At 51.0% G+C, this 26,764-nt stretch overlaps 10 protein-coding genes across 10 annotated transcripts; 6 read left to right on the top strand and 4 right to left on the bottom strand.

The window, feature by feature from the left end:
• Positions 1-137: 137 nt before the first annotated feature.
• Positions 138-1,682, bottom strand: N7515_007833 (25S rRNA (adenine645-N1)-methyltransferase; the record flags this gene model as incomplete). The annotated part of the gene is made up of 1 exon (XM_056668577.1): positions 138-1,682. The coding sequence occupies one exon, from the start codon at positions 1,680-1,682 to the stop codon at positions 138-140; it is 1,545 nt and encodes a 514-aa protein (XP_056518407.1).
• A 662-nt stretch (positions 1,683-2,344) lies between these two features.
• N7515_007832 (uncharacterized protein) lies at positions 2,345-5,652 on the top strand (the record flags this gene model as incomplete). Its single annotated transcript, XM_056668576.1, has 4 exons — positions 2,345-2,477; positions 2,529-3,193; positions 3,252-4,354; positions 4,413-5,652. The coding sequence occupies 4 exons, from the start codon at positions 2,345-2,347 to the stop codon at positions 5,650-5,652; spliced, it is 3,141 nt and encodes a 1,046-aa protein (XP_056518406.1).
• Positions 5,653-6,078: 426 nt separating this feature from the next.
• Positions 6,079-7,588, top strand: N7515_007831 (uncharacterized protein; the record flags this gene model as incomplete). Its single annotated transcript, XM_056668575.1, has 5 exons — positions 6,079-6,469; positions 6,510-6,751; positions 6,803-6,899; positions 6,965-7,486; positions 7,542-7,588. The coding sequence occupies 5 exons, from the start codon at positions 6,079-6,081 to the stop codon at positions 7,586-7,588; spliced, it is 1,299 nt and encodes a 432-aa protein (XP_056518405.1).
• Positions 7,589-8,107: 519 nt separating this feature from the next.
• N7515_007830 (BAR domain-containing protein) lies at positions 8,108-9,345 on the top strand (the record flags this gene model as incomplete). The annotated part of the gene is made up of 5 exons (XM_056668574.1): positions 8,108-8,142; positions 8,252-8,407; positions 8,493-9,054; positions 9,123-9,254; positions 9,313-9,345. 5 exons carry the CDS (start codon positions 8,108-8,110, stop codon positions 9,343-9,345), a joined length of 918 nt encoding a protein of 305 aa, XP_056518404.1.
• A 695-nt stretch (positions 9,346-10,040) lies between these two features.
• Positions 10,041-10,619, top strand: N7515_007829 (uncharacterized protein; the record flags this gene model as incomplete). The annotated part of the gene is made up of 4 exons (XM_056668573.1): positions 10,041-10,051; positions 10,238-10,321; positions 10,408-10,460; positions 10,540-10,619. The coding sequence occupies 4 exons, from the start codon at positions 10,041-10,043 to the stop codon at positions 10,617-10,619; spliced, it is 228 nt and encodes a 75-aa protein (XP_056518403.1).
• A 554-nt stretch (positions 10,620-11,173) lies between these two features.
• N7515_007828 (sterol homeostasis protein ARV1) lies at positions 11,174-12,660 on the bottom strand (the record flags this gene model as incomplete). The annotated part of the gene is made up of 3 exons (XM_056668572.1): positions 11,174-12,301; positions 12,360-12,413; positions 12,472-12,660. 3 exons carry the CDS (start codon positions 12,658-12,660, stop codon positions 11,174-11,176), a joined length of 1,371 nt encoding a protein of 456 aa, XP_056518402.1.
• Positions 12,661-13,370: 710 nt separating this feature from the next.
• N7515_007827 (uncharacterized protein) lies at positions 13,371-14,132 on the bottom strand (the record flags this gene model as incomplete). The annotated part of the gene is made up of 2 exons (XM_056668571.1): positions 13,371-14,003; positions 14,109-14,132. The coding sequence occupies 2 exons, from the start codon at positions 14,130-14,132 to the stop codon at positions 13,371-13,373; spliced, it is 657 nt and encodes a 218-aa protein (XP_056518401.1).
• Positions 14,133-14,652: 520 nt separating this feature from the next.
• On the bottom strand, positions 14,653-16,032 carry N7515_007826 (uncharacterized protein; the record flags this gene model as incomplete). The annotated part of the gene is made up of 5 exons (XM_056668570.1): positions 14,653-14,685; positions 14,843-14,904; positions 14,933-15,356; positions 15,561-15,815; positions 15,922-16,032. Coding segments are annotated over 5 exons (885 nt in total), but the record flags the coding sequence as incomplete, so codon positions are not given.
• A 6,930-nt stretch (positions 16,033-22,962) lies between these two features.
• mfsA (glucose-inactivated glycerol proton symporter STL1) lies at positions 22,963-24,602 on the top strand (the record flags this gene model as incomplete). Its single annotated transcript, XM_056668569.1, has 2 exons — positions 22,963-24,123; positions 24,174-24,602. 2 exons carry the CDS (start codon positions 22,963-22,965, stop codon positions 24,600-24,602), a joined length of 1,590 nt encoding a protein of 529 aa, XP_056518399.1.
• A 565-nt stretch (positions 24,603-25,167) lies between these two features.
• N7515_007824 (EXPERA domain-containing protein) lies at positions 25,168-26,740 on the top strand (the record flags this gene model as incomplete). Its single annotated transcript, XM_056668568.1, has 5 exons — positions 25,168-25,366; positions 25,422-25,820; positions 25,884-25,944; positions 26,266-26,360; positions 26,424-26,740. 5 exons carry the CDS (start codon positions 25,168-25,170, stop codon positions 26,738-26,740), a joined length of 1,071 nt encoding a protein of 356 aa, XP_056518398.1.
• Between the last annotated feature and the right edge of the window lie 24 nt (positions 26,741-26,764).

Below are 26,764 nucleotides of genomic sequence, written 5' to 3'. Positions count from 1 at the left end.
GACACGCTAGCTTATCTACGTGCGATTCCATCATAGACTAAGTAACTGAAAGTCCGAAGGAATATAGGCATAGATCACGCATAATATTTTGATAGTTATGTGCAAGAGCTTATTAGCAGAGTCCATATTTGCAGCGATTAGCGGATCTTATAAACACAAGGCTTCAGGACCTGAGCCTCCTGCTCAGGCGTCAAACCGGACTCTGAATCAGGCTTGCGCTCAACAAAACGTTTCTTGCCACCAGGCGCAGGCGCGCTGAGAGCCGAAGCATGTTTCCCCTTGGTGGGCGGACCACCCTGCTTGACAAAGACCATGCTCACGAACATCTTGTTCGATTTGTCCACTGATTCCTGGCGAAGCATAAATCCACGCGACCGGAACACCTCCACAAATGCTGAGATATCGGTTTCGTCGGAGTTGTCTGAAGGCCGCACATCCTCGGCAAAGATACCAGCTTCATCGACATCGGAATCATCATCCTTGCCACCCTTCTTCTTGGGCTTCTTCTTGTCGGCCTTGCTGCCAGGCTTCTGGGCCCCGATCATAGACTTCTTGCGGACGACTTTTCCAAATCGACTCTTGACCTCGCTGACCCAGCACTCGCCCTTGCCATCGGTGCGCAGAATACGCCATGCCTCCTCAACAAACGAGACCCAGTTAGTTCCCATCAAACTCAGACAGAAAATAGCCACATCGGCCGCCCCGTCTTCCAAGGGCAGGTTCGAAATATCAGCTTTGGTGATCAGCTCATTGGGTGCGGCCAAATCGTAGCTGTTGAGCTTGATATTCAGCTTCTTGGCGGAGGGCGTCAGCGCGCGTGCAAGCTGCGCATCACCGCAGCCCAGATCGGCAAATGTACACAGACCATTGGGACGACGGGGAAGCGGATAGCCTTTAGCAGGGTTGAGGGGCTTTCCTCGTCTGGGGAGCGGGATGGCACCGCGGGTGCGGATGGTCTTGATATAGCCGTCGACAGGGTTGATAGGCCAAGACTCCTTGACCTGTCGTGCGAATCCAGCATGGTACTCGTCAAACAGCTCTGGGTTGGCGCTGAACATCTCGAGTGCTTTCTCGGAGGGGGTAGTGTAGAGAGTTTCGTTCAGGTGGCGGAAACGGGAGGAGATCAGCTTCTGTCGCATTGCCTGCTGGAGAGGGGTGAGGTTTGCGGTCGGGGGGAGTGCAGGCGCAGCAGGAGCAGGGGCTGGTTTGGCCGGGGCAGCGGTAGCATCTTCTGCCTCGGTCTTCTCCTCTGAGGCGTTGGCCTTGTTCTTCTTGTTCTTCTTCTGCTTCTTCTTTGGCGCCTTATCTTCTTCGGCTTGCTCTGCGTCGTCATTGGCGACTTTCACACCCTCACTGGGGGATTCCTGGGCGGCGGCTTGCTCGAGGGCCTGCTTTTCCTTCTTTTCCTTCTGCTTCTGCTTCTTCTCGGACTTCACAGAAGAAGCCTCTGCGTCGGGCTTTCCACCCTTGCGACCTCCCGTGTGGCCCTCGATATGCCTACGGTACATATCATCGACATTTCCTGCGGTGACTCGGTCATTGGCACGCTTGCGCTTGTTGTTCTTGCCATTGGGGGTAGAGGCATCCTTCTCGGGCTGGGACTCGTTCTTAGGCTGCGCGGCTGGCTGGGTCTGTGGTTTCAGCGCAGAGCTGTCAACGGACCAACCTGGAACAGCAAACATGATTAATGCTGAAGGGTCGGGTGATCTGAGTCCAAGAACTTCGTAGTTGGCGTACTTGAAGTGATTGTTCCGCAAAAAAAAAGTAGCTCAAAATTTCGTTATCGGTACCCGTGGACGGTAATTTTACTATCATATTACATACGTTTTCTGCCTCATGTATCAGGCATCCAAGGGTCCCCAGAACTCACTCGCCTAAAAGCCTTCAGTGCTGAGCTAGCCTTGTGTAACCTCTTGCCCAGTCTATAATTGAATTGAACAAAAATAGTCGCAGTGAACAAATAAAGCGACTCGATCGGCCGGTCGAGAACATTTACCGTTCGCCGCTAAAAGGTTGCCTCGTAAGCCTACCTATAGTTACCCCTGTAATGGCCCTGCGATTGTTACGTTGCCTAGAGCCAATTATACTGTGCATTCAAGAGACGACATGCAAGACGTGTCGATGATACATGTGGAAACCAATTCATCCCCGACGAACCACGGATGGCCTATCGCGGGTGATCTGCGATCCTCGGCACCTTTTCCCTCCGCGTTAGCTCTCGTTCTTACTTTCTGGTTGCCATCTTTCTTCCTCTTCTCTCTTTTCCTAAACTGTGCCTTCTAGCCCCCCATAATGACCTCACTCATGTCCATCTGGAATTCAATTTGAACACCAGTTCTGGGCTATGGCTGAAGACCTTCAAGAACAGCTGGACCTTCCAGCGGATCCCGCTCTTGGCGGCCTTGCGGAGGCCTCAGCCGCGCGGTCATCAGGTACCCGCAGAAACCCGAAGAAACGGACTAAGACCGGCTGCTTGAGTATGTCGTAAGAAGCCAGAGAGAGGATTCCCCGTTGACCAAGCCTCATAGCTTGTCGAAAACGTCGAATCAAGTGCGGAGAGGAGAAGCCCATATGCACCAACTGCGTCAAATCCAAGCGAGTCTGCGAGGGATATGCCCAACGAGTCGTGTTCAAGAACCCCATAGGTATATTTGGATCATTCCACAATGGTCCTGGTCATGATCTACAGATGCCGATGGAGCAACAACATATGAGGGTGCCAATGTACAACGACTACAGCTCTCATGTTCTCCCACAACAAGCGGCAGCCGCTTCGCAGCACCCAATGCTCGCCCCGCGACCTATTGATCCAGCGACTGTGGGTTATCAGCCATTTTCGTCACAGTTTTCTTCCTCGAAACATGCCCAGCCGGTCAATGTGCCTCCTTTTCACTATCCAGCAGCTTCCTCACAACCGCCACCCCATATATGGCAGCCAATGGCTCAAGCGGAGAGCACATCGATTCCGCCGAACACGACTAATTACTCACAAACACAGCAGCCAGTTCAGTATCAGACAAGGACTCCACCTAGGCCACAGGCAAATGCTCAGACCAGACCGCAGGTCACCAGTCCAATGGGACAGACTGCCGAAGAATACGCCTCCAATCTTTCCTCACTGTCATCTGACTCATCTCTCAATCCGATGTCGATGTCGATGACTAGGCCGCTTGACATCAATCCAGTCCCTCGGGTACGTGTTGGGGTGATCAATTGGTTTGCAGCTGATATACTGAGTACTGATTTTTCAGGTGGCCCAGCCTCTACCGATGATATATCATTATCAGCCGCCGCCAAGGCAGTTACCGCAGCAATCACGATCTCATGAAGAGTTTATACCTCACCGGCTACCCCATCAGTCACAAGTGGTATATATGGAAGATGAAAGCGAGGACTATTATGACGTGGACTCGGACGACGAGATGGGTGGTCAATCGCAGGTCGAAGGCTTCAATCAGTTGAGCCTCATCATGACCTCTGCCAACCGTGACGAGCGACAACTACGTTCCTTCACGACCTATTTGAACGAGCCTAATGTTCTCGCCTCATATCGTCCTACGCTTGGTTCTTCGCCCCTTAACAACCCCAAGACCGCTCGCATCTTTGCTCACTTCATTCACTCGACTGGTCCCTCCTTGTCTATATTTGAACGACATCCTACTGACTCCTCGATTGTTCTTGGAGAGCCTGTCCCAGCGGCGCAACAAGGTTTATGGGTCTATACGCTTGCTCTCAAGGCTTTGGAGCATCCGGCCCTGCTCCAAGCAATACTGGCTGTGAGTAGTTTACATATCGCATACCTCCAAGGAGTCCCCACGACTGTGTCTCTAAAGCACTACCACTATGCATTGAAACGAGTTAGTACCGCAGTTGGTCTGCCACTCCGACGCAAGCAAGTCGGAACTTTGGCGGCCACTCTTTTACTGGGCTACTACGAAGTCATATCCGCCGACCACTCAAAGTGGAATAACCATGTGGCCGGGTCTGGGCATCTGATCCGAGAAATCGATTTTGCCAGAACTACCAGAGATCTTCGGGCCTATCGGCGTCGAACTAATGAGAAGCGGCAGCAGTCAGACTGGTCAAATACCTGGTGGGGCATACCCGACTCTGTCTCCGAGGATGATCCCTTTGCTGAAAAAGAGGGCACCGTCGACAAAGATCTTATAGGCGCCATAATGGGAAGCGCTGTCAACTATGATCATTTTGGAGGCATCGATGAGGAATCCACAACGCCTCCCAAAAGGCATTTCACCCGCAAAGACATTGAGGTGTTCCGGATTCAGTGCGATCTGTATTGGTGGTACGCAAAGCAAGATGCGCTTCAGAGCTTCATCGGCGGAAACAACCTATTGTAAGATTATCTCACCTGCTACCGACGGAAATTGAATCTTGCTTATCATCTAAACCAGAATGCCTTACTCTCAATGGGGTCAATGCCCGCCCCGAGCGGGCATCGGCCGATTAGACGCCATCTATGGCTCTGCGGACCATTTGTGGATTCTGCTCGCTCGAGTGACAGATTTCGGATTCCGTGATCGCAAGCGGAAGTTGAAAACCCTGAAGTCAGCCGGGATGGATTGGAGGCCAGGCCCTGAGATGTTCCAGTTCATGGGTCGGTTCGCTGGCGGTCCTCCCGGCCAAAGACCTGGACCCCCTGGTGCTTTCTCGGGCCCGCCTAATCCTAAAGGTCCGCCTATGGCGAAGCCTACTGGGCCATCTGCAAAAGCCGGACCGGCATCGGCTGACAGTCCTCCAATGTACGGAATGATACCACCCCAACCGCCTGCACGCCTTCCCACTGGATTCCAGGATACGCCGTCCGAGCCGCGCTCATCGCCAGAGCAGGATGACGCGGCCCAGGAGATGAATTACAAGGAAGCCGAGCAAGAATGGGAAGAAATCCTGGTCGCCATTGACCTCTTTGCTCATGCGCTTGGACGGGATTTCCAGCCTCTGCCGGCAGATGTCGCGCCCCCGATCTCAACTCCATTTGGTCCCGCCCTCCAATATCGTACACACACCATCGCCGTGATTTGGGGCTATTACTATGCCATCCGCCTTCTGCTGAACCGGCTCCATCCCTGCATGCCCCCCGCCATTATGATGGCTGCCGGTGTAGCTGCGCCTATAACGGCTGGATATGCACAAACCATTGGGAAGATCATGGCGGGCATCTACTACCCACAACGCTTTAATCTCGAAGCGGGGAGTCTCAACCCAAATCTGGGTTCTTCGCTGACTGACATGACTGTACCGATCTTCTTCGCCGCTATACAATACACGGATACTACGCAGCGAGCTTGGACCATTTCGAAACTCCGTGAGATCTCCCGACTGACGGGGTGGAAGAGTGCAGACGCTATTGCCGGTGGCTGTGAGTCAGCGTGGGTTACGGCTGCAGCGCAAGGTCGTGGACCGCCCTATCAGCGGTCATTTGAGACGGACCGAGCACGACAAAAGGAACGAGGGGAAGATGTAAGCATCCTTCTTGGCCATCTTGGTCTGTTAACATTCCATATACTAATGACTGCGCCACAGACTGAGGCTGTGCTGGAGGTGGACGATCGTCGTTTTGTGAGGGTCAATCCAGATCGGGCGCATTGGGCTATGGGGATCTTAGAAGAGGACATTGAAAATTTGGAGATCTAGGATTGGATGAAATCACTGGTTGTCATTCTCTAGTACCTACATTTAGGCACAACATACATGATACAGTAGTGCCCGACTAGCACATACAGAAAAGTGTGGCTGAGAGATGTACCTTTTCCCCCCACATTCAATAGTCCCGACCCAATGTCATCACTGATCGGCTTCTGCCTGACGCTCTGTCTCCTATCTTATTCTTGTTTAGCTTTCTCTTTGCTCCTCGAAGGCTGACTGCCGTCTCGTATTTTCTTTTTCTTGTTGTCGCCAGTGTCTCTTCTTTTACCCTTTTTATCCAACATCGAGTCTCTCGAGGTCTCTCTCTCTCCCGTGGTTGCTCGGAATCTCCCCCACTTTCGGGAAGTCAGCCGCCCGCGTCATCCACGGTTCGTCATTTCTTTTGCTGAGAGCATCCGGTGATACTCCCCAAACATGTCTCGCTATGATGATTATCGTTCGTCAACGGGGACCCTAGACTCTCGCGACAGACACGACCGATACTCACGGGGTCCCCCAGTCGTCGACCGACCCCGCCATGCTGAAGAACGTTTCGAGGACCGCTTCCGCGAAGAAGAGCGATATGGCCCCCCTGCGCGTGCACCAGGCAGAATCTACGAAGATGACCATCTAGACTACCCATCCCCTGCTGGATCGGTTGTGGCGCATGACCGGCGCCGACGCCGTGACGATAGTCCCTCATTCCGACGGCCACAGCTACTTAGGCGCCAGTCCTCCTTGGACACTTTCGACCGTATACCCCGGCGTAAGATGGAGCAACTCGATGCTCGAGATCTGGGCCCCCCGCCCTCCCCGTGCTCCTCGTGTGCCTATACCCCCTCCCTCTCGTCATCAATTCTCTCCAGGTCGCTATCGCGAACGAGAGGTCTATGAGGATATCAGAATTGCGGAGCCCGACTACTATGGTGATGAGGAGTTTAGAGATATCCGTGAACGAGATATGGTTGATCGTCGCCGCCGCTCGAGCAGCGCTGCCCGCAGGCATCATGAGGAGAAACCCTACCCGCGCAAAGGGAGGACCCGTATTCCTCGACACCTGGCTCATGTCCATGCCATTTTGGACCTGGGTTACCCGTTCAAGGAGGAGGTTGGTCGTTCCTTTAACAATAACGTTGTCGCCGGCTGCTGACAAAAATAGGATGATGTCATTGTCATTCAGAAGGCCTTGTCGAAGGAGCAGATCGACGAGGTGCTTAGCTTGAGCCGCGAGTTCAGACGGCCTTCACCGGTACAAAGTGAGTAGACTCGGCGTCCAACATCTTATACCAAGGAATATCATCACTGACTGACTTCGTAACAGCCGAATACCTTAGATTGCCGGAGTCTCCGCCTCTCAGGCCACGCGAGCGAGTGACGACCGAACATTTACGAGTGCAGGCTCCTTCTCCGCGCACTACCCATGAGGCTTTCATCGTGGAAGCATCACCATCCCGACACCGGTCACGCTCGCGGCACGGTCTGGAGTATGATGACTATGAGGACTATTATGAAGAGATCACAGAGAGGCCGCGAGTGCGGGCGATCTCCCGTGGACCCCAGCGACGACGGGCCGTATCAGTCAATGATCATGGTCGTTTGGCCCCTGTGCAGTACGTTGAGCAGCGAGAGACAGACTATAGCAGGGCAGGTCCGATGGTCCTCGTTCGCCCGCGCGATAGCGATGATATGAGCGAGTACGTGCGCCAGCTGGAAGAGGAAACCCGACTTCTTCGTTTGGAGAGGCAGGGTGGGATCGAGATCACTCGGCAACGTGAAACGGATATCATTGATAGTCACGGTAACGAGGAGGAGATTACTGAGGTGCGGAAGCAGGAGCGCAGTGGTATGGTCCCGATCCCTCTGGTTTTCTCGCTTTCTGTGATGCTGATCATTTCTAGAACCGAACTCTCGCCTTGTGCGTGCTATGATGGCAACCCTGACCTGAGCTACTTGCCATTCTGCTTTGCGGCTTTTGTTTGAATTATCACGACGATATGATCTTAGCTTGATTGGATTCCAAGGTTTTGTTTGGATGGGGATTCAGGATATCTCTCTGTATTTTTCTCCTTCAATTTGCATATCACACCTACTACACACATTGAAGTCTACTGTCTGCATACAACTTTCGCTCCGGTGGCTTCTGTATTTGACGTCCATTGGTAGCTCTTTCCTACCATTTAGTCAGACATAGTCAGACATAGTCAGACAGTAAAACTAGAAAGCAACCATAGACATCATACATGTATGGTGTACACAGTAAACATTCGAACGTTATCACTTTCCACGGACTACGGAGTATGGAGTGGACTTGGAGTGCCTTACAAGTGGCGCAGGTGAGGCGGTGCAGGGTCGAGGCTCCATTCCGCCCGCGATGGCACATGTGGTATCCTATCATCACTTCCTCCATTATCTGTTCTCCTAGTACCTCCTTTTTCTCGTTGAAATTTAACCAGTCAAGCCAATCATGGATCGAATGCAGGCATTCGGAAAAAACTTCAGGTGAGTACATCGCCGTAGGCACCCCTATTCCCCACCCCATCCTACCAAATTCGGCTTGTGACGGTCGCCTTACTGACATTTTGGTCCCTTGTGGTTTTCTGACGGACAGTGCGAGCTTTACGCCTTTTGCGCAACGTACCCAGCAACTGATCAAAGAGCAGCTGGGCCAAGTCGAGGACAAGACCCAGCTCCCTGATGAATACATCGAGCTTGAGAAGCGCGTCGATGCGCTCAAGCTTGTCCACCAGAAGCTGTTGCAGGTGACGTGAGTGATCCATTTCTACCCATGGGCTTTTATTTGGGTGCGCCTCTCCACTCAGCCACTGACCGACGCCACCTCCCGCGAACAGCTCCCAATACTCCAACGAAGCCTACGACTACCCTCCCAACATTCGCGAGTCCTTCAATGACCTAGGCCGTACCATCAATGAGAAGGTCCAGCTCTTGTCCCAGGCAGGCTCGCCCGCCGAGGCCCAAGCTGCTCTGACAGCCCCTCCTTCCGCAAAGCCCCAGCCCAAGACCTTCAACCACGCGATTGCCCGCGCCTCCCTTGCTGGCTCCCAGACCCTTGCGCAGAGCACCGAGGGTGAGGACCCTCTCGCCACTGCGTTGGAGAAGTACGCTCTGGCTGAGGAGAAGGTTGGCGAGGCACGTCTGGCCCAGGATGCTCAGATCCAGTCTCGTTTCCTGGCTGGCTGGAACACCACCCTCAACACCAACTTGATGTTCGCTGCTAAGGCGCGCAAGAATGTTGAAAACGCTCGGTTGATGCTTGATTCTATTAAGGCTAGCAAAAAGGCCGCCGCTCACGGCGATCTGGATAATCTGAGCGAGGATGCTCGTGCGGAGATTGAGCAGGCCGAAGATGAGTTTGTTGGCCAGACTGAGGAGGCTGTGAGCGTGATGAAGAACGTATGTATTCTTCCGTTTGCATCTCTTGACGACCACGTATTCTGTGGTGCTGACGTTATCTGCATCAGGTCCTTGATACCCCCGAGCCCCTGCGCAATTTGGCCGATTTGATCGCTGCTCAACTCGAGTTCCACAAGAAATCTTACGAAATCCTCAGCGAGCTTGCTCCAACTGTCGATGCGCTGCAGGTCGAGCAGGAGGTCAGTTTTAAGTGACGCTTAACATCAGTTCCATTTCTATCTAACCATCCTTTTTTAGGCCAGCTACCGCAAGATCCGTGAAGGCGCATAAGCGCTTCGCCGCTTTCTGCATTCCATGTTTATTTCGCTATTCTTCCACTTGGCTTCGTTTTGTCTGTTACTCCGAGGTAGAGCCTTGTCTTTTGTATCTAAGCCGCTCTGCTTCTGTTGTGCCATCCTAATGGATCATTGAGTATCGATTTTTCCATTTGGAAGCTGGTCCCTCTGTCAGGAGTATCAATAAATGTCATAAAGTAGTGAAGTAGTATAGCAAGTGCCACATTACAACTGTTGTATACTTCGTAGATGTCATGTTGGTCTCGATCCACCGCCTGCCCATTCTGCCTCAACATCCCGCTAGCTCCAGGAGCTCCGACATCAACGGAGTTACTTCAACTGGCCAGCTCGCTTTCCTCAGCTCGCAACATACCCGACAGTTGCATATTACTCAAGCGAAGCCCTCAAATCACTCGGCCTTTCTCACGTTTGACCGAACTGCCGCCGTTACGATCCCCCTCGCGCCACATCTCGAACCATCGCTCACCTGTCCGCCCACCCGCGCCATCAAAGGATCCGGAGATCTATAACCAGGCATCCACGCACCAACGATTGAACGATCAGCTTCCGGGTGTTTTCCGCCAAGGCTGCCACATTCCCCCCACACCAACACACATACAAACGCCGAGCTACGTCGGTCTAGAGTGTGTCTTACTCCGACAAACGATCTCATAACGAAATACCGACGACATGGCAAACGGGTACGTTCCTCTTTTCCTTCCCGGTTTGAGACAAGCGGTAGATTTGTTTCTTGAAACATCCGTGGGATGGAACTACCAGGTAGCGGGGAGATTGCCATTGTTCAAATCCCCGCTACACCACCCTCCCCCGACCCTCGACACACTGCCGCCAGCACAAGAATAACAGGAACTAACTCATAAATACAGTTGGAGCTTGGTCATTGGCCTGGTCATCATCGTCGCCCTCTCTACAGCAGCCTGGTTCCTGAGCCCGAAGGGCGATAACCAGACGTAAGTTTCGCATACTCCCTATCTGGCTGCTGGGCGAGCTCGGCAGTTGTCAGTTAGAATACCTATATACTGATCCCGGTCCTTAGTCTCTTCCGCAGCACCCTCATCCTTTCATTCGTCTCCTGTTACTTGATGTGGGGTACGTATCATCTGATCTCCATCTCTCCTACCTCTCGTTCCATCCTTGCTACAAACAAAGATGCTAACATCTTCCCCAGCTATTGTCTTCCTCTCACAGTGGCATCCCCTCATTGCGCCGAAGCGCTCAGATATCAGACCCGATCGTGTACCGCACTAGTGATATCTGTTTTTTTCGGTTTCTTGTTTTTTTCTCGGTACGGCAATTGGTAGTTTTGAAATGCTTTTGTTGGATACTGAATAAAAGAGCCACTTTACTTGGCTCTGCTGCGACTCGAGACATGTTGCTCATGGAGTTGGCTTTTATTGCGAAGTCGTGTGGATTCGCGTCTGGGGCAAAGCTGCCTTATGTTTTTGTATAGTTCTTTTTCTAGATATCAAGTCCCTTTTGACGGCGTTATATCCGTATGTCTCTTTCTGATTCCTCGTTACTAGTCTTTGCCTCGAAGGCTTCTTATTTGAACCCTTTTACTTGAGTTTTTACCTGATGGGCTACATACACCCGTCCACCTGATTTCTGTCCAGGTACATATATGCCCATGGAGTGTCAACTGGGAAAGCAGCCCTCGAGGTGGACCACTGGAACGTCGAGAAGAGCATTAAGACTTGGCGAGATATCCATATATACTCCCTGGATTGACGCCTTGGAAAGTCGGAATCAATAAACATTATGTATGAATTATGTATTTACCTATCTGAACCAGCCTCTCTCCATTAACCAACACCAACAGCTCCCAGAATAACTCTCTGCACCGCCCACCGCGCAATCTGACCAGCAACGGCAACGGCAACAGCACGCAAATACCCACACCCAAGCAAGATGTACAACGCCTCGATATTACTCAGAAGCACCAGATGCGTATCGACGACACCAAGCGAAAGCAGCGAAGCAAGCAAGTCAAAAACACCCGTTAGATAACTCGTCGGCGTAGAGGTCCGCAGCGAAGAAGCCGTGGCAGCCAACCAGGATTCCAAGAACGAGTAAGACTGCGCCTGCGAAGGGACCGAAGCCGAAACGGCCTTTGCAGAGAGCGTTCTCCGAGCCATCGGGAACAGACTCTGGTGCAGGGCGCTCGGCATTGTGGCCGGCTGCGTCGGGAGTCGTATTTGCGCTGCGGGGCCTGGGGTTGGGAGTTTGGAAAGGTTGGCGCTGCTGTTGCTGCTGCTGCCGCCGCTGCCGTCTGCGCCCCAGATTACGAGGAGGATAGGGAATAGCTTTGCGCAGCTGCTGACGAGTAGGGCGGTGCTAATCGCTGCTGGGCTTGCGGCTGTCGGTGGGGGGAGAGGTTGGATGTTCTGCAGTGGGGCGGTGGATGCCCGTCGTAGGGGCGGCGGTGGTTGTGTTGCTTGTGTTATTGATGTGCTTTCCGGGATGGGGGAGGGGTCGGTTGGGGAGGTGACTTCGGTTTGTCCGCTGGGGGGCGGGATTGACTTTGACGGGCTTGCGAGGGGGTTGGGGAGGGGTTGGGATTGGAGCGTTGCTGGAGGTGCAGATGGGGACAGCCGGTTTGTCGGGGTTGGGGGACCGGAGGGGAAGGGGGTGGCAGCATCTGCAATGGGTCTCATGTCGGGATTGGTGGTAGTGGTGGCATTGTTGCTGCTCCTGTTGTCAGGGCCGCTGTATCGGCGAGACTTCGGGACCAGGATCGAGGCCAGTAGGCGCACAGTGAGGTGGTGTGCGAGGGTTGCGACTGTATTCAAGCTTAGGAAGAAGAGATATTGGACGATAATTGGGGCGCGTGAGAGAAAGGTTGCTGCAAGTGATGGGTCTTTCTCAATTCGTGCCCAGGTGAGGTAGACATCGAAGAGAAGCAAAAGTACTCCCAAGCGAATTATTGACCGCTATGAGTTTCGCTGTCAGTTATTTGGCTCGAGGGTGCTCTTGCATGGGCATACGCACATCGAACTGGTTGTCGTCTCGCCCAAGCCTATTGAAGAGCAGGTGTCGGTAAACCTGGTTCCAGATATCTCAGTTAGATTGTCCAGTTCACCCGAGACATTCCACTGCTTACCTGGGGCTTGATGAGCACCAAGTCAATGAAGAGAACGACAAAGTCATACTCCACGTATTTGTCGGCAAAACGCTGGCATCGCGGACATTGCGTCAGTCGTACACCCTTGCCTTGAGACCGATCATCCGCGCGGCTGTAAGCACTGTACAGATGGGAGACGGGATAGGAGCACTCGATGCAAATAGGCATCGTGTCATGTCTCCTTGAATCTCCAAGGGTCTAGATCGGAGCTTTTGAACAAGGGACAATGAAAGGCGGTGAATCCATGCACTTGCGGCCTGAGGTTGTACTGAGTTGGATACGCCTGCTGAACAAAAAGTTGATAAATGTCCTGACATCGGAGGGAAGTCTAGAGATGGTCTCTTTTGTAATATTTGCATGCTGGCGTTATTTGTCAAATCAAAAAGCAAAAGGAAACTCCGATAGGGGGAATCGAACCCCCGGCTGCCGTGTGAGAGACGGCGATGTTAGCCACTACACCATATCGGATGGTTGAAAATATTTCCGCAAATTACGTTATTAGGTCTAGTGCTCGACATTTCGGTCTAGCGTTATGGTCCTGTGCGTCGTCGTGCGTGGTTCTATACCTCCCCATCGCCTATACTTCAGCATAACCCATTCTAACCCGGACCCAACCCATTGGGGCCCCAATATAGTGCAAATAAAATAAGGCGCAGAGGAAAAACAAAGCAAAGCGTGATGGACATACAGCGAGAATAACGCAGAGCCGAAGCAACGAGAAGAACGATGGAAACATGGTAAGGATAACGATAAGAGAAGTAAACCCGCTGCAGTGACCGAAGGTAGCAATTCAGGTAAGAATAATCACACGCAGCCTCAATGGCAATCCGTCTGCGAATGGGCAGCTAGAGCACCAGGGAGCTAACTAATCCACGTCTTCATCTTAACTCCTCAACATAATAATTGCCAAGGCTGTCACGAGATGGGCGAGGACCATATTCCATTCCTTGTGAGGCGACGACAATTTCCTCCACAGGATTTGGGTGATGTGGTGAGATGTTCTCGGAGCCTCTAGCATGCGGGACGGAAGGAATAATAGCTATTTTCTGTAGAGACTTCTCACTCGAGGGAGATGGTCGGCGAGGGAAGTCTGCATTTGGGTTGATCTCGAAGGAAGACTGGAAACGAGACGGACGGCCAAGAATCGTGGGCAACTGCGTATCTTCTTCATCAGGTTCAACAGTATCTTCAGACTCCACACCGGCAGAAAATGCATCCTGTAAAGGCTTGAAAACATCTTCCAACCCCATGTTGGAACCCTCATCTTCACTATCGCAATTCCACGGCTTCATAGGGACGTTGGCTGCTCCACTGAGAGCACCGATCCTATGGAGGATCCATTGCATTTGGAGAAGATCCCATGATGGCAATGGCAGACTTTCTAGATCCTTAGTCTGGAAAATGACCAGATCACCAGAATTCATCTTATGCGCGGATCCATCAGTGTTCTCAACACGAAGATTGAGTAATTCTCCGGGGGGATGAAGCGAAATACTCGGTTTGTCCTGGACCTGAACCTTATCTCGCGTGACTGAAACGATTTCCACGTGATGGAGGTAATGGATAGTTGTTGTGTAAGATGGGCATGAGGTATGACACGTAGGGGTCAGACTTACACGGGGGCGATGGCTGTCTGCCATGATGAGAAAACTGCAATGGGTTGTGAGGAGAAAGAATCTACATGTGCGAAGTTTTCCATTTGTTTGGGGGAGCTCCTTCCAATTCAAGTGTGGTCAAGTGACCACCCTCGTCGATAGGAATTGAATACCCTTACTATGCGGACTGTTACTGTCGAAAGCAAAAAAAGGGAAAAGAAAACAAGAAGGAGATCGATCCTATGCTGTACTGCACACAAAGTAACAAGTCTGGGAGAAAGAAAGAAGAAGAAGAACAGAAGGTAAACAATAAATAAACTCTTCCCCGCGATCCCTGCTCCTTCTCTTCCTGACTGCCCACTGGCGACTTTCGCTCTCTGCGTGGCGAGGGGAGGGGCGGCCTCGCCCCTCCCTCGCCGGAGAAAGGGGGTGAGGCGGACCGGGCGGCCTGGGAGTCCCGGGGGGGGGTCTACTGGAATCTGGTTAGCACTTGTGATGATGATGTCTTTATGTACCACGCGTGACTTACCTGCCGGAGCAGGACCTTTCTCTCCCCGGGTTGATCTCAGGCCGCCGGAGGCCATGGCGGAGCGATCCTCTGTTGTTAGTTTGTCAGTAACGTGTCCGATCCTACCAAGCGATCTCTGTGCCCGTGTCAACATACCATGTTCGAGGCGTTTTGCTGTGAACATGTCAGCCATCTGTATGTAATATCAATCTAGGGCTCAATTGCCCAACTTCACAACATGACATACCTCTGCCTCGGCTCCCCCGTCGGTGATTATTCCTCTGTGATCAAATGTCAGTTTGACTTGATCTTTATACAAAAAGTGTATCAATCTTACCTTCGAGGAGGAGGAGCGGGAGCGGGAGGGTGGGGGGTGGAGCCATGGCCACCCGGACCATCTCGGCACCAAGTTGGGCACCAAGTTGCACACGCCAGCAGTTGACAGCGTTATCGAAGGATTGCCTTATAACTTCCTCACCCCTAGCGCGCGTAGACAACTGGCTGAGGTGGAATAGCATAACTGCAGCATTGTGTCTGTTCTGGTGCTGGGCACCCGTATAACCAGCGTCTCCTTTTACCTCGAGGGTAATATATGGAAAGATCATAGCTGTAGTGCAGCTAATGGGTGCAGCGACGTGGCCTAGGTCGTAAAGCGCCGATTTGTATCGGTTGAAGTTTTCCCTTCGGAGGCCAACAGTGATATCTGGATACGGTGACGGTATCTCTTTAAGTCCTCCATCAGGATATTTCGAGAACGATAGCTGTGTTGGCGGCAGAAGCCACCGCAGGGGGGATGTAGGTTCCACCATCAGTTGCTGACCCCCATGTTATAATGGAAGGCCATCCATCGAGGCAAGCAGGGGCGGGAGATGAGGAGGCCGAGGAGGTTAGAGGAGTCATGGGTCAGCTGGACTGGGAGATGGTTAGCATGCGCTGTTACTTCGATGCCGACAGTTGATACTTACCAGTGTATGGCAACCCCGTCCAATGAGGCCAAACCAGAGAGCATTAGGCGCCAGGACAACAAGAAGGATCCAGGCATTCGCGGTGCCTGGGGCCACGACAACCACCAGGCTGCCGTGGAGCTCAGAGAGCTCCCAGGACAGCACGGACATCTCATGCTCCGAGACCCCTCCAAGCGACTGGTCAAACAGGGACATCTCGTCCCATGTCAGAAGAGTATCAGCTAGGAACTCGCTGGCGAGTACCTGCAGGTCACCCTTCGTTAAGGAAGGAAAGGAATGAAGGAGAGGACCAAGGGAAGTAGAAACGGAAAAAGCAGCCCATGGTGTCCAGCACCATTGTACCGAGATCTCAGGACAGCACGGACATCTCGGGCTCCGAGCCCCCTCCAAGCAACCAGTCGAACAGGGATATCTTGTCCCACTTCAGAAGGGTGCCGGCCTGGTACTCGCCAGCGGCTAAGTAGAGGTCGCCCTTCGAGAAAGAAGGAAAGGAAGGAAGAGAGGACGGAGGGGAAGAAGAAGGAGGAGAAGAGGAAGAAGGAAATGGGGAGGAAGCGACTGGAGAACCGACTTCAATGATGATCTCCTAGTATGGCGGGCTTCACCAGTGCCGGGATCAGGAGTAGTGTGACGTCCAGTAGGAAACAGAACTGTAATTCCTGCGCTCAAAATAAAGTAACAAGACTGAGGAAAAATGAAAAGAGAAAAGAGAAAAGAGAAAAGAAATAGGAGGAAGAAAGAAATAAAAGCACTACAGCCAGTTCTTCCCGTCATTATGACACCTTGTAGTGTAGTCCTTCGCTCCTTCCCTCATTCCATGTTCCATCACAAGACTTGCTCCAGACCTTCAAACCTTGCCATGCGTCACACCTGTATGTTAACTATTGGAGGCATAATAGTGATGTCGCTCTCTAGTCTGTACTCCTTATAAATAGACTCGGGTCAGTATCGCTTATAATGAAAATTTCAACTACAAGAATATCCTCTCTCTGATCACTTCATCTCTTATCCTCAGTGAATTTTATATCAACAAATACATCCTTCTACCTTCTATAGCTCGAATCTCTTCAAGCTTAGAATTTACACATATTCAATTTTAGCTCTGAGTCTGATGTCGATCAGGTCAAGATAAGCACGGAATCTACCTTCTTTAGGCCCCTTGGGGAAGGTGCCATTCCCGTGTCCCATCCCGGGTGCCAACCTCGAACTATACTGTGGACACCGAACTCTGCCAAGCGCTCAAGAAGAACGACATGATCGAGATTCAGAGTCGGGCGGGAACTGCTCGAATTACCGTTCGCACTAGATAACCTTTCTCAGAGACCATGGACAGGTATCTGCTGGTAGGTAGTTATGAACATTCGGTTGTTGAGCAAGATGTTGATAATATGTGGTCTTGAATAAATCGCGGGTTCCACTGCATCTGCGAAGACAAAGAAAAATGACAGGTACGCTGCAGTAGAGGGAAAAACGACAAAAAGTTTAGGGCCCGAAGCGCGATTCGAACACGCGGCCTCTCCGAATTTGAGATGTGAACCCAAACGGAGAATCATACCACTAGACCATCCGGGCAGAAGGATGAAATGTGGGGCTCTTTTTGGATGAGGAGCGAGAGATGTAATGAGGATTTGAGTCCTACATAGCCCTACAGCCTATTATTCCCAAATCAAAATAGTATTGTAACTAACTAGCGTGTAGTTAGGTAATGAACTAGGTTGTAGAGCTGTGCAGCTAAATAAGAAACAGTAAGTACTCCTGTGCCGAATAGAGACAACCTTATGTAGCCATATGTAAAAATGCGAAAAGTATTTCGCGCCCCACTATATATTTATTGGTACCTGGAGGTGAAGATCTAGATAAATACTCGGAAGAAGAAGATCACAGGTGATGATGTATTCACCTGCCTGATGTAGCTCGCTCTAATATTTGCTGCCATACGGAAGACGAAGTGCTGGCAGCTTGCCGACAGCTGGAACCTAAAGAGTGGTCGCCAGCCCACTGGGCGACCGCTGAAAAGTCACTTTACTCTTTCTCTTAAGGTTTCAAGATTTGGTACCTGATTTCCAACCTGGGAACTGAGATCAGGCCTTACAAAGCTAAAATAGCTCGTATATTTCATCTATTGCCCGGATGGTCTAGTGGTATGATTCTCCGTTTGGGTTCACATCTCAAATTCGGAGAGGCCGCGTGTTCGAATCGCGCTTCGGGCCCTAACTTTTTTGGGTGTTATCTTCTTTTTGCTTCATGAATCATTTTATTTTGCTACAGCAAGCAATTAATTGTCATTGCCAATTTCCTATCTCCTGTATACCACCCCATGCACGAGAACGTGCATGTAATCAGCCCTAAGAGGGTGGTTGGTTTTATCTGCTATGCCAGAAGGCCAACACTTTCATCACAGTTAGCATGCTAGATCACAGGCAAGCTCGTACCACTGCATGTCATGACATTCAAAGGAACAGACATTTTCCAGTTTTTATAAATACGACAGAATCACTGGATATTCACCGATCGCATTGGCCGAGAGCATTGAGGTCGGGCCTGGGCTCCGGTCACTAATGCTCAACCGATTCTTCCATAGATACAACTCCATTATCCCACCGCTCTAATCATCAAGTCATCAAGAGATGGATGGTCCGCAAGATTGTTCCAGAGGTTGATATCGAAATCCCAGAAACTGCTATCATCTTATAGACCCCAGGTTTCATCATTCAAGGTTGTAATATTCTCAGGGCCTGCAGGTCCCACGGATGGGTTTCCAGATGTGGCTGCCATGCCGCGTGAAATGTGCGATGGGGAAATCACCCGATCGAGCAGACATTTGGTCATTTGGGTCGCCTGCGAGAGCAAGGCACAATTGGGCGAGTCAACAAATACCAATGTGCCACTTTCAACTTCGCCCACTAGGATACTCAGGCCTTGAACGATCTTGGTTATATCTGTCCGGGAGATCCCACTGGCGCGGGTCTGATTGCCATTGGTGATAGTAAGTGAAATGAGTCCGGCCGCTGACGATCCATAGTACACAGTACACCACCTGGGGGCGAAAATAGTAGGTAAACCCAGCTCGAACGCCAAGGGCCCCAGACATGCCTTCCAGCTAGTTATATGCCAGAGTTTATGGTCTTGTACCTTAATCGCCTCGACGACAAGGCTAAGCATGTCTTCTCCCGCTCTGCCAACAAGCTTCTCGCCCAAAGTCTCATCCCTTGTAGATATAATAGAGTGACAGTAACAGATACCTAAGCCGAGGTTTATAACTACCAGGGGCTCATGCTAATAGTCCAGTCATCCAAGTCCCATCTAGGAGTAGTTCGACTGACAGCAGGGGACATGGACATGTATAAAGAAAAATAATTTCGCTACATCAAAATCCCTTTGTATCTAGGTCATAGGCAAGTGCAACTTAGCATGTACTCCCACAAATCCATTGGATATTACCTCCTTTGCCTTACTAGCCGAGTGCTTAGCCCAGCTAGCCAAGTAAAGACCACCAGGACATATTTGAAAAGCAATCTTGAACAGGGGCTGTAATCAGGACGGGGTGCCCATCTTATTTTCCATCTGGTGAATCCGCCTCCATAGTAGCCGAAGCTTAAGGCTATTAGCTTAATTCTGAGATTGGGCCACAAAGAGCATACCTCAACTCCCTGAGCTATGGACCCGATCGCGAGTGCGAATACACTAATAGTCAGGAGGGTGGCAGTCGAGTCGTCCATTCGGACGTTGAAGGAAGCAGCGAGGATCGGAATGTCGTAGCTGGAGTCCAGAGATAGAGGCAAAAATGTGTAGTTGAGTGGACAGAAGATAACTAGGTTAATCAGAAAGGTCAGGGCACAACTATGATTCAATAGTTACGGATAGTCCACAGGATAAAAGTTGGGACCGCTGCCCAACTAGTCTTAGTCTCATAGTCATAAGCCATAAAAAGAGCGCCCTGGCCCCTGACTAGTGGCTGACTGTACCCTGTCCATCACCCGCACTACCGGCTAGTACCTGCTCCCCATAAGGCTGATTGATGTGCTGAAACCTTATTTCTTTCCCCCGATCTGTCCTCCACCGGTAAACTTTCGTCTTTCTTCTCACAGTTTCCTCTCATCTTACTGTCTTACATCCCATAGCACTGTGTTCAGGTACAAAGCAGTGGCAATTTAAACAATAAAAAGGAAGAAACTGATAGTTGTTATGATGATAACTATTCATTCTTTTGCTACTACTACCTAACGATGAGCGGTCACAAACGGCAGAATTTCACAAATCCCTTTGGCTTTTGCCCTCTTACTGCGTATTAGTTAGATCTACTACAAGTCTACTCAGTCTAGGCCTTTGGATTCTTTCTATCGATCCCGGCAAATTTCTTCTGTCTCCTTTCTTCTCACCGTAAGCTGTGAGCTAGTAGCCGGCTACTTCGATTGGGTCTCGAGCCTCGAGGAACACACCTCCCTTATTGAAGATAGTAGTGGCCTGACGCCTGGAGGCTGGGTATCTTTGAAGAATCTTAGTTGATATTATCCTCAACTAATGACTTAAGTGTGATGACTATTTTGGTGTGAAATGGTGCAGGTCTCATTAGTACTACAGTACTATCGTGTAGTTGCGTTATGAGCTCAAATTGAGAATGACGCCACCGGTGGACAGGTCCATCGCCTATCTTGTACATAGAGCACTGTAGACTGCCAGTCCCGTAGGCGAAGAAACGGCAAATTGACAAAGCATTGTTGAAACACAAAGACTCTTACTGTGGTACACAGTACTCCGTACACAGTATGAAACTCGAGAGGAAAGGTTTGCCGGGGATAAATGGGTCTCCGCCGCGTGTCTCTGATGATGCATCAGGGGCAAATTATTTCCTATTTGCACATCAACGTTGCTTTGTGGAGCTCTGCATGAACACTGAACCAATCCGGCTTCATCCTTTATACTGTGGCTATTCAATTCTCTATTGGTCAGTGCTCTATCACAGGGCTATCATTGATTTGATACATACAACAATGTTGTAAAAGCGATCCGGTCACCATCCAAAAGGCTACCCATACCATGCAGTACCTGCTACGTACAACGAAGCAGTTGACTGTTCTCGTAGATTCGTGAATTTTTCTAGCATTGCCTCACGGCTTAGATAGCCGCCCGCGCCACACCCATAAAGTCCCTTAAGCTGGGTGGGCGAGCCATATTTCGGATGTTTCAGATCCGATCCCGAAGTGGAAGGCGGATTGACCCATTTGCCCCGTATTCTAGACTACCCCATCTCGGCTCCACACATCTTCTGGACATGGTTGACAATTGACATCCAGTCGAAAGTTCAAACAAAATGTTGCCCCCTACTCTGTTTGTCTCTTCGCCTTCCAAAATCTCCATGAATATTCGGGCCGGTCTTTACTCCGTACGGAGTACTTCGGTACCGATGGAGAGCGGGCAAGGCGAGTCGGTCGCATTCAACGGAGGTTCACATGATATCATCCTCGTCGCTCATAATCGGTTAGTGGGTAGACTGAAGGCTATGAAATTGCAACGAAGAGAGTGTAACATCGTGTTATTGTAAAACAGAAAGAATACGTAACTATGTATAAACAATTCGCTAACTAGTTAATACTATGTTGCTTTACATGGTGCGGCGTGCCGATTGTCCTTGCCGAAGTTTGAAGCAAATATTCGGGCCGACATACCTGTGCAGCTGGAAGGATTAATAATTTAGTGGATACCTGACCCGATGTGCACTGTGCAGTGGTGGGCGGAAATTGCTCGCAGCCGATCGGCCGTTCACACTTCACACGGTGGTACTTTTTGCCAGTGGAATGCTGCCCACGATCGGATATCAGCGCTCGGGGCTCTACAGCACATGCAGCGTGACCAGGTCCTTAATATGCGCAGAAGGCCAAGTTCCCCTCAAAGGCCAAGTCCCCCACTTCGGCGCTTTGCGTCGCCAAGCTGCTGTCGTCCGACGGTCGCCAAGGGTGCTTCTATGTTGTAGGCATTGCTTGGGACACCCTCCTCTTGTCATGTCCTTGGCCCAACGGAAGCAGTCTCCAAAACAGGACCGATTGGCGCTCTTCACCTTGGCTCAAGTATCCCACCCCGCAAAGCCAAGGTGCCAAACAGCTGAAGTTACTCCATTGGACGCCAATTGCAATGCCGAGTTCAATCTCATTTGGCCCCAATTTCAAGAGAAGAAGGTTAGCCATCGCTTAATGAGGTCCGGAGGATACCATGTGGCATGGGTTACCATGCAGTTTCCCCTCGGCCGTTTGCAGGTCCGATCTCTCAAGTATGCTCCACCTGATACCATCTGACCCAACTATGTACTGCGTACAGCAGACCATGCGAGTTCGGAACTGGAACTGACTCCGCCTATTGTTGTTTAAAGTCCTAATGGATGAATTTTATCAAGCTAAAAGCAAACCCTATGTTGTACATCGAAGTTGAAGGCGGCGGGTTATCCCGAATTATCCCGAGTTATCCCCAATGTCTGCCTGAGGCCATAAAAAAACCTTATCGCCGCCACAGACCTCATGCCGGACTGAGCCCTGGGATAATAAACCCAGGAACCATCTCTGAATGACGTTGTTTTAACTGTACCCCGTACCTCGATTCATATTAATGAAAAAAAATATTAGCATCCGTGGATACATAATCCGTGGGAAAACATGGCCAATACCGAGTCGGTCCCGACGCCGCCACCCGAGGCGGCGTCGGATATGCCGCTGTTACAAAGAAAAGGAGACTGCACCGGTCCGTGTGTGACGTATGCCGCGGTGACAATTGGGTTGTCGTGGCTCCGGAATTGGACAAACCTTCTCCAACGAGGCACTTGGCGAGAAAAATTCGACGTCTTCGCCAAGTTTCCGACGTCATGGTGGGGCAAAGAATTTGGCGGCTTAAGGTACGGAGTAAACTTAATAGTTAACGCAGGTACCCTACAAGAGAGAGAATTAAAGTGTATTTGCAAAAAATACGACAAAAGATCAATAACAAACCTTACCCCTGTGCTGTCTATTCTGCACACTAGAATTGAGGCCTACAGAGGTGCCCTGAAATGCCTTGTAAATGCCCTGGGCCACTAAGTTAGTCATCCGAACCACTGTGGGGACCGGTGGAGTTGTGTACCATAAACTGTGAACCCATGGCCCCGCCAAGATGCACTCCGCCAAGCGCCAAGTACTCCGCTTCGGGACCTGAAAACCCTTCGCTAGACTTACCCGTTCAGGACATGACCATGGTTGCGGTAGAAGACCCATATTTCTTCGAAGTTACCGTATTGCTTCGCATCCCCTATGGGGGCGCAATTGTTCTTATAAGAACGGCCGTTCCTCTTCCCCCGTTCTTCCCCAACTTTCCTTTACCCCGCCTCACCTGACAACACCCTCCCTCTACTGACGGCTATTATCTTGTCCGTACAGTCAATATGTGGACGACCACCAGTGGCCTGAGCGGTCGGTCGCTCCGGGTGAGCATCACCATCGCTGCTGTCATGGGTTTCGCTCTCTTCGGATACAACCAAGGCATGATGGCTGGACTGCTCAACGGCGACGAGTTCGTTAACTCCTTCCCTATCCTCGAGATGCCCGCGGAGCCCACTAAATCGCAAGAGCACTACATCAACGTCATCCGTGGTGCTGTCACATCCTGCTACGAACTTGGCTGTTTCTTCGGCGCATTGTTCTCTATGTTCTTCGGCGACAAACTCGGCCGTACTCGCGTGATCTTCATGGGTGCCAGTATCCTAATCATTGGTGCCTTGCTCACAACTGTCTGCTTCACTGGACACTGGGAAGTCGGTCAATTCGTTATTGGTCGTGTTGTCTCCGGAATTGGAAACGGCATGAACACCGCCACTATCCCCGTCTGGCAATCCGAGTGCTCTGGCGCTCACAACCGTGGCTTCCTCGTCTGCTTCGAAGGTGCTATGATCGCTGGTGGCACCTTCATCGCATACTGGGTTGTCTTCGGTCTCTCGCACGCCGCAGACACTGTCCAGTGGCGATTCCCTATTGCCCTCCAGATCTTCTTTGCTATCATCCTGGCTACCGGAGCCATGCTGCTTCCGGATTCCCCGTCATGGTTTGTGCGACACGGACATGATAAGGAGGCCTGCCTGGTGCTCGCTAAGCTCAACAACACCACCCCCGAGTCCGACAAGGTCCTTGGTGACTACAACTTCTTGAAGGCTGATGTGGAAAACTCGAGGAGCACCCAGTCAAGCTGGAAGACCGTCTTCACCTTCGGCAAGACCCAGGAATTCCAGCGTCTTCTCATTGGTTGCTCTGGTCAGTTCTTCCAGCAATTCACCGGCTGTAACGCCGCTATCTACTACTCGACCCTGCTTTTCCAGGAGAACTTGCACATGGAGAAGTACCTTTCTCTGATCATGGGTGGTGTGTTCGCCACCGTCTATGCTCTTGCAACTATCCCCTCCTTCTTCATGATTGAGAGAGTTGGCCGCCGCAACCTGTACTTGATTGGTTTCCTGGGCCAGGGTCTCAGTTTTGTCATCACATTCGCTTGCTTGATCGAGGAGAATGAGCAGAACGCTAAGGGTGCTGCCGTTGGAATCTTCCTTTTCATCGTCTTCTTCGCATTTACTCTATTGCCGTTGCCCTGGATCTACCCCCCGAGATCAACCCCCTCCGCACCCGTACCGTGGGCGCTGCCGCATCGACCTGCACCAACTGGATCTGCAACTTCGCCGTCGTCATGTTCACGCCTCTCTTCGCTGGCCAGAGTCCGTGGGGTGTTTACCTCTTCTTCGCTCTGTTCAACTTCATTGGCTTGATCTTCGGCTTCTTCTTCTACGTTGAGACAGCCGGTCGTCAGCTTGAGGAGATTGACATCATCTACGCCCGCGCCCACGTCGAAGGCAAGATGGCCTTCCGTGTCGCTAACGAGATGCCCAAGCTCAACCTCCAAGAGATCATCGATCAGTCTCGTGAGCTAGGCTTGAGCACTGACACCACCACTGGTGGTGCTCATGACAATGAGAAGAGCGAGCTTGGCTTCAGCAGTGACAACAGTGGTCACCAGGTCGAGGAGGTTAAGGACAACTAATTGCTCTCTTTTGAGGGTGCTCTCCTGTGGTTCAAGGTGATGATGACATTTGAAAATGAGAATGTTTTCCACGTGTAATTTTTTTATTGGCACTGTGCTCATCATGTGTTGCTTTTGTTGTGGATATGTCCATATTCCGATGATAGAGCTGATGACAGTGGACCCGGCGTGTATATATATCCAAGACTTCAGATTGTTTGCTTTTCATAGATTTCAATCTATTTCTACTTTGCTGGCACTTTGGAATTCATTAGTAATTGTAGCCTAACACCCTTAAAATAGGGAGTAACAAAGCACCGTGCGCCAACCTAGCGTAAGCCGGGCAGCATACTTCCCGAGGTCCTTGGCGTTCAGGGCGAATGTTTTGCTACCCCTAACCGAGGCCACTGGCTCGCCGGGCACGGAACCCGGGCGCGTCCTGTTCCGGGTCGTATCACCATCAACCAACCCCAGATCTATATCTTCCAACATCACATAGTTCCCAGCCATGGCCCTGTGTTCAGATAGCTTTTTCGGTGTTAAAAATTCCACACTTTCCCACACCGCTCATTCGCCGATATCCACCATGACCCCTGACCACGCTTACTACCCCGTGGGCGTAGAGATCCCCAGCTATGTCCCCAATGAATGGAGCACTCTAGCGCTAGTCTCTACATTCGCTCTTGTATGCATAATTGTCCTAACGGCTGCCAAGACAATCGCAACAAATGCAAACCCGCGCATTACAATCCCCGAACTCTCGCAGGTCCTCTGGTTTACATTATGTACGTCCCCCCGCCTATCTACATGCATGCACACCTAGTACTAACAGACGATCAGGCGGCTCCATCCACCTCATCCTCGAAGGCTACTATGCCCTAAACTTCGCCACCCTTCCGGGGTCCCAACATGTTCTCGCGCAACTCTGGAAAGAATACTCCATGTCTGATTCGCGGTATCTCACTTCTCATGCCTTCGTGATGTCCATGGAGTCCATTACCGCCTGGTGTTGGGGCCCGTTATCATTCGTCCTTGCGTCTTTCATCGTCACGGATAATCCCTTCCGACACCCGTTGCAGATTATCGTGTCCACTGGACAGCTTTATGGAGATATCTTATATTACGGTACCTGTGCTTTTGATTTTCTGGTGTATGGGATTGAGTACTCTAGGCCCGAAGGGTATTACTTTTATGGGTACTTTGTGTTGTTGAATGGGTTTTGGATTGTTATTCCGATCTGTGAGTGGTTGCTTTCAATTCTCCATTCGAGTTGGAAAGAACTGGGCTAATGAGTATACATAGTGCTTATTGCTGATAGTGTGAGAGCTTGCGCGAGGGCTTTTGCGGAGGTCAAGGGAGTGAGGTCTGTTGGGATGAACGGGGATGCGAAGAAAACGTCCTGAAGATGCCTTATATTCCTGTCGAGGGCAGGCTGTGCCAGGGAGCACTCGTTGAGAACATGGGTTCGAGGTCGGAAGTCCAAACAACACCATGATGTATTTACTCGGATTAGGCAGCGGGACGAACCTTCCGAGTCCATGGTTTGCCTTACGGCTTACCTAAAACTTCCGCCGCATGGATGATGGTGGAGCTTGGCACCTTGGAACCCATGGGCCTGTTAAGGCTGGATACGTCACGGGAATCCATGCACGTGAATCTGCCGTGTGTTTAACATTTGCGTCAGTGCCTGGAACCCCCTCGAGGTCAAGTCTTTAGACTTGTCCCACTCCAGCTCTGCTATTGCCCAACTTTTCCAACATGGATACCTCTCTGCCACCAGTAAGGATGCCCTCATCTATAACCTGCTGAAATCGCGTAACTGAAGCCGTTGGTTTTAGCAAGTAAACCCCCCTCCCGGATGGACCGTGTATCCTACATACGCCGCCTACAAGGAGGAGTGGGAAGGCTTGGACTCGCAAGGTCAAACAATTGCTCAGTGCTACGGTCTTGGCCCAGGAACTCCGATAATGGAGGATGACCAAGCTGTGAGAACAATCTTCCAGTCTGGGGACAGATATTATCTCTGGGACCGGAAGCCGAACAGTGTCCATGAATTTGCCTCTCAGAACATACATGAGATTCTTTCTACTATGACCAAGGATGGGCTTAGAGGACTACACATGGAAGCTTTATCTCCTGTTCTTGATGTTGACCACTGAGCATGACACTATGTCGTGAAAGGT

Source organism: Penicillium bovifimosum (assembly GCF_028826915.1).
Source record: "Penicillium bovifimosum strain IBT 22155 chromosome Unknown utg000006l_segment0_segment0, whole genome shotgun sequence".
NCBI classification, from domain to species: Eukaryota; Fungi; Ascomycota; class Eurotiomycetes; order Eurotiales; family Aspergillaceae; genus Penicillium; species Penicillium bovifimosum.
The sequence above is the reverse complement of the archived record's forward strand: the minus strand, read 5'-3'. Positions and strand labels throughout refer to the sequence as shown.